This window comes from Elgaria multicarinata, chromosome 4 (assembly GCF_023053635.1).
Source record: "Elgaria multicarinata webbii isolate HBS135686 ecotype San Diego chromosome 4, rElgMul1.1.pri, whole genome shotgun sequence".
Taxonomy (NCBI): Eukaryota; Metazoa; Chordata; class Lepidosauria; order Squamata; family Anguidae; genus Elgaria; species Elgaria multicarinata.
Genome location: NC_086174.1, coordinates 7,767,246 through 7,773,245, shown reverse-complemented (window position 1 = coordinate 7,773,245; position 6,000 = coordinate 7,767,246). Strand labels below are relative to the sequence as shown.

At 48.5% G+C, this 6,000-nt stretch overlaps 1 protein-coding gene across 1 annotated transcript in view; it reads right to left on the bottom strand.

Annotated features, from left to right (window-relative positions):
* Positions 1-389: 389 nt before the first annotated feature.
* LOC134398125 (golgin subfamily A member 6-like protein 22) overlaps positions 390-6,000 on the bottom strand; it is a gene marked incomplete at its 3' end in the record, with an annotated part of 47,445 nt that continues 41,834 nt past the window's right edge. Inside the window, exons 2-3 of the mRNA XM_063125370.1 lie at positions 882-2,201; positions 390-719 (exon numbers count right to left, since the gene is read on the bottom strand). Of these exons, the coding sequence (XP_062981440.1) occupies positions 390-719; positions 882-2,201 (1,650 nt within the window). The remainder of the gene's footprint in view (positions 720-881; positions 2,202-6,000) is intronic.

The following is a 6,000-nucleotide window of genomic DNA, read 5'->3' as shown; positions in this document are numbered from 1 at the left end:
GCATTTACATCCTCTACATCAGCACCCCCTTCAGAAAGGCCAAATTCATTGCCTTCATGCAATACAAATACTTCCTCACCTGAAGGACGTGATGCAGTCACATGAACTTCTGGTTTTTGTTCCTGTTGAGAAGCAGGAATTGCAGTCACTTGAACTTGAGGTTCTTGTTCCTTCTCCTTCTCCTTCTCCTTCTCCTTCTCCTTCTCCTTCTCCTTCTCCTCCTTCTCCTTCTCCTTCTCCTTCTCCTCCTTCTCCTCCTTCTCTTTCTCCTTCTCCTCCTCCTCCTCCTTCTCCTCCTCTTCCTCCTCCTTCTCCTTCTCCTTCTTCTCCTTCTCCTTCTTCTCCTTCTCCTTTTCCTCCTTCTCCTTCTCCTTCTCCTCCTTCTTCTTCTCCTTCTCCTCCTTCTCCTTCTTCTTCTCCTTCTCCTCCTCCTCCTTCTCCTTCTCCTTCTCCTCCTTCTCCTTTTCCTCTTTCTCCTTCTCCTCCTTCTCCTTCTCCTTCTCCTTCTCCTTTTCCTCCTTCTCCTTCTCCTTCTCCTTCTCCTCCTTCTCCTCCTTCTCTTTCTCCTTCTCCTCCTCCTCCTCCTTCTCCTCCTCTTCCTCCTCCTTCTCCTTCTCCTTCTTCTCCTTCTCCTTCTTCTCCTTCTCCTTTTCCTCCTTCTCCTTCTCCTTCTCCTCCTTCTTCTTCTCCTTCTCCTCCTTCTCCTTCTTCTTCTCCTTCTCCTCCTCCTCCTTCTCCTTCTCCTTCTCCTCCTTCTCCTTCTCCTTCTCCCTCTCCTTCTCCTCCTTCTCCTTCTCCTCCTTCTCCTTCTCCTTCTCCTTCTCCGTCTCTTCCTCTTGTTCTTTCTCTTGTTCCTGTTGTGTAGGAGGAGATGCAGTCACTTGTTCCTTCTCCTTCTCCTTCTCCTTCTTCTCCTCTTCCTCTTGTTCTTTCTCTTGTTCCTGTTGTGAAGGAGGAGATGCAGTCACTTGAACTTCAGGTTCTTGTTCCTGTTCTTTCTCTTGTTCCTGTTGTGAAGGAGGAGATGCAGTCATTTGAACTTCAGGTTCTTGTTCCTGTTCTTTCTCTTCCTCTTGTTCCTGTTGTGAAGGAGGAGATGCAGTCACTTGAATTTCAGGTTCTTGTTCCTGTTCTTTCTCCTTCTCTTGTTCCTGTTCCTGTTGTGAAGGAGGAGATGCAGTCATTTGACCTCCAGGTTCTTGTTCCTGTTCATTTTCCTGTTCTTGTTCCTGTTGTTCTTGCTGTTCTTGTTCCTGTTGTGAAGGAGGAGATGCAGTCACTTGAACTTCAGGTTCTTGTTCCTGTTCTTTCTCTTTCTCTTGTTCCTGTTGTGAAGGAGGAGATGCAGTCACTTGAACTTCAGGTTCTTGTTCCTGTTCTTTCTCTTTCTCTTGTTCCTGTTGTGAAGGAGGAGATGCAGTCACTTGAACTTCAGGTTCTTGTTCCTGTTCTTTCTCTTCCTCTTGTTCCTGTTCCTGTTGTGAAGGAGGAGATGCAGTCACTTGAACTCCAGGTTCTTGTTCCTGTTCTTTCTCTTCCTCTTGTTCCTGTTCCTGTTGTGAAGGAGGAGATGCAGTCACTTGAACTTCAGGTTCTTGTTCCTGTTCATTTTCCTGTTCTTGTTCCTGTTGTTCTTGCTGTTCTTGTTCCTGTTGTGAAGGAGGAGATGCAGTCACTTGAACTCCAGGTTCTTGTTCCTGTTCATTTTCCTGTTCTTGTTCCTGTTCCTGTTGTGAAGGAGGAGATGCAGTCACTTGAACTTCAGGTTCTTGTTCCTGTTCATTTTCCTGTTCTTGTTCCTGTTGTTCTTGCTGTTCTTGTTCCTGTTGTGAAGGAGGAGATGCAGTCACTTGAACTCCAGGTTCTTGTTCCTGTTCATTTTCCTGTTTTTGTTTCTGTTCCTGTTGTGAAGGAGGAGATGCAGTCACTTGAACTTCAGGTTCTTGTTCCTGTTCCTTCTCTGTATCTTGTTCCTGTTGTGAAGGAGGAGATGCAGTCACTTGAACTTCAGGTTCTTGTTCCTGTTCTTTCTCTTTCTCTTCCTCTTGTTCCTGTTGTGAAGGAGGAGATGCAGTCACTTGAACTTCAGGTTCTTGTTCCTGTTCTTTCTCTTCCTCTTGTTCCTGTTCCTGTTGAGAAGGAGGAGATGCAGTCACTTGAACTCCAGGTTCTTGTTCCTGTTCTTTCTCTTCCTCTTGTTCCTGTTGTGAAGGAGGAGATGCAGTCACTTGAACTTCAGGTTCTGGTTCCTGTTGCCCTGATCCTGCACAAAAAGTAAGTAAAAAATAAGCCTAAAAACTCTGCACCGAAAAGTACTGGCTGCCATCTCAGTGATGGCGAAATTGTTCTCCCCCCCCCCCCCGGGATGGGCACAGAGTCACCCCATGCAGCTCCATTCCCATTTGAAGAGCCCGGCTACTTGTGGGGAGGAGGGAGGGAGGACATGGGAACCTGTGCCACACTGCCTGTGGTTCTTGGGGTTGTCCCGGGACTGCAGAAAAAATCAGGAAAATTGCGGTCCCAGTTATCCCAGGACAACTGAGAGGTCATCCCCGGTTGACCCTGGGATGCCCTGTATGTCCTTTGAATGCACAGGGATGACCTCGAGCTGACCCCAGGGTAACTGGCAGGTGTAGATTAGGCCTAGGAGACCTCCATCTGGAAGCAGCTTAGGTCAACAGAGTGACCTAGAAAGTCTGTTGGCCAACTAATAAACTACTGCCTACATTCAGTTTCTAATTCCATTTTTTTTTCTGGTCTCAGGCCCCCTCCCAGGTGAATCTGTTCTTGCAAGTTATCACATCTCACCTAGCAGGCATCCATACAAGAGAGCAGGCACCCCTATAAGAGAGAACTGAGAGATAGCCTCTAGTTCATTTTTTTCCCAAGGAGTACCTGCTGGGTTAGAAGCTACACTTCATGAGCTGATTTTGGCCTACATGCCTTAAGAATATAAGAAGAGCCATGCTGGATCAGACAAAGGGTCCATCTAATCCAGCACTCTGTGCACCCAGTGGCCAGCCAGCTATCAACCAGGGAACCACAAGCAGGTCCCGGTGCAGCAGCGCCCTCCCACCCATGATCCTCAGCAACTGGCTTTCTGCCTATATGCTATTCTCATGCGATTGTGCATTGCTCTCAACTAGGGATGTGCTCCGCTCCGATTAGGAGCGTAGAAGCAGTAGCGGATTGGCCTGCTCCGCCTTACCCAGAGGCGGAGTAGGAGCGGACCGTGGACCCCCTAGAAGCAAGGCGAAGAGAAGCGACCATTTTTCGGAGCTCCGAGTTCAGGCGGAGCGCTCCGGTCGCCATCTTGAAAACATTTCGCCATAGGATTGCATTGCGGCAAATAATCGCGCATAACTACGTTGTTTTTGAAGCTATCGCTCTGGAAATTCTTGTGCTCAGAGAGTCGTGGATGGGGGTCATTTTGAGACCACTCTCACCTCTCTGCGTTGTCCGTGTCGCGTGCTATATTTTTGTGAAAATCGGGTCAACCGCGCGGCTCAAACTGCGTTTCGGCTTTTCGCCCATAGGATTGCATTGAGGGAAAGAATCGGGGATAACTGGGGGGGGGGGGGTTTGAGCTATCGTTCTGAAAATTCTTGTGCACAGAGAGTCGTGGATGGGGGTCATTTTGAGACTACTCGCAACTTTCTGCGTGCTGTGGTTCACGTGCAATGTTTTTGTGAAAATCGGGTCAACCGCACGGCTCAAACTGCGTTTTCGGCTTTTCGCCCATAGGATTGCATTGAGGGAAAGAATCGGGGATAACTGGGGGGGGGGGTTTAAGCTATCATTCTGAAAATTCTTGTGCACAGAGAGTCGTGGATGGGGGTCATTTTGAGACCACTCTCAACTTTCTGCATCGTACGGGTCGCGGGCTAGAAGTTTTTAAAAAATCGGCGGGAAAAATACCTTTTTCAAAGGGCTGAGGGGCAGAGTCAGCTCCCGGTCATGATGATCCCAAAGTTGGAGGAGGGCATAGGCAAAACAGGTAACTTGGGATTCTGGGAAACTTCTCTTTCTTCATCTGAACGGGCTTTTCCCCGTGTTTTTTAACACAGTAGCCCCACCAAATGCACAAACACAACCTGAAATCATATACTAAGCCAAGAATAAGAGATAGAAACACAGCACTGCTCCCCACCCTAACCTTGGTGAACAACTGAATCGATGTGGTGCAAGGGGATGAGCTCCCCTAGGGCATCTCATCGTGGACGTGCCCCCACTCTCTCCTGCACTGGAAGGCCATAGAGCCTTCCAAAGAGAGTAAAACGGTGGAGCAATGCCTATCATGAGTTGAAGTGAATGGTCACTTTTCAGTGGTAGAGCAATGCCTGTTCTGAGTCGAAGTGAGCGTTTTACTTCTTCTTGGAGCTGTTGGTGGCTGTCAGTGTCTTGAACTGGCAGCTACTTCCCCCTCCCCCGGGCACGTCCCCCTATTGCTGGTAAAAGACAGATATAGCCTTTTTAAAAAAATTCTTCTTGCTGTTTATTGAGCAACACTGCTGCTTTTAATTCCACCCCTCCTTTGTTTATTGATTGATTTATTCCATTTTATATGCATTACTGGCTTATCCTTGGCTCACTTCCTTATGCCCCCAGAAATGCCAGCTGCATGCCTGCCTGCCTGCCTTCCCTCCCTCCTCCCCTGCCCACCTCGCAGGGATGTTGTGTGTGGGGTGCCCGATTTTCAAAAAATCCCCAAAAATCAGGGGATGATGGGATTGCTTTGAAACTTGGCATGTGTGTGTATATCCCCATGAGGTGTCATGGTGCCAAACATGAGGTTTCTAACTTGAACAGAAAAAAAGTTGTATAATTTTTTAGCTTTCAATGCAAGCCTATGGGGGGGGGAAACGGATCCGGAGCTCCGGGCGGAGCGGAGCGGAAGTGGGCGGAGCGGGGGCGGGGCGGAGCGGCCCGATCCGGAAAATGGCGGATCTGCAAGTGAAGCGGAGCGGGGGGTCCGAGCACACCCCTACTCTCAACTGGACAATAATACTGAGAGACAGTTGCACACGCTTCTCCCTCCCAACAAACAGATTGTCCTTGAAGCCCCTGTGTCTTGGCAGAGGTCTTTAGGGTAATATCTTGTTCATCAAATGGATGACTGTCAGGGATGCTTTAGGGTGGATTTCTGCATTGAGCAGGGGGTTGAACTCAATGGCCTTGTAGGCCCCTTCCAACTCTGCTATTCTACGATTCTATGACTTCCCAATGGATGTGCATGGAGGCATGTGCTCTGCATTGAAACCAGTCTGGTCCTCAGGGTGAGGAGATTAGTGATAGACGATCAGAGCAAGAAGCATGATTGTCTGGCAGATTTCCCGAAGGCAACGTGGCCCAGTGTGTCCTGAACGGATGCCGGTACCTCTAGGACAATGTCCTATGTCCTGATTGGAGCAAGCTTGCCTTCTAACAGGAAAGGCAGCCCAACAGATTCATCAGCCTGTAGGACCAGAGACTCTCCCTCAAAGGTACAGAAGCTTGGCTATGATGTTGCTGTTATCATGACCCTGGATAGACTGAGGAGAATCTACTCTGAGATTTGAAAAGCTGGCCATCCTTGATCCAAAGGCACAGAGCGGATAAGAGAATGTGAGAGCCCAAGGCTGGATCTACACTATTGCTTTAAAGCGCTTTATAATAGTTCTATAGTGCTTCAAAGCAGTTAAAGCGCTTTATAACTGTTATAAAGCACTTTAAAGCAGTAGTGTAGATCCGGCCCAAGAGACTGAAAGAAGGAGAGGGGAAACTAGGAAAGAGATTGAGCAGAGAGAGAAAGGATTCACAGTACTGCTTTTAAACCAGCTAACTCAATCCTCAGACCCTAGACTATCCATTTCCTAATGTTGGAACAGTGTGCTTGCCAGCAGGGTCCTATTGTCAGGGGGGGCGGGGGTGTCACAATTTTACAAGAAAAACTGGTGTGGCTGGGCTGTGCGAACTGCTGTGAACTACTCAACCCCATCCTGTATGATTTGGGAGAACCTA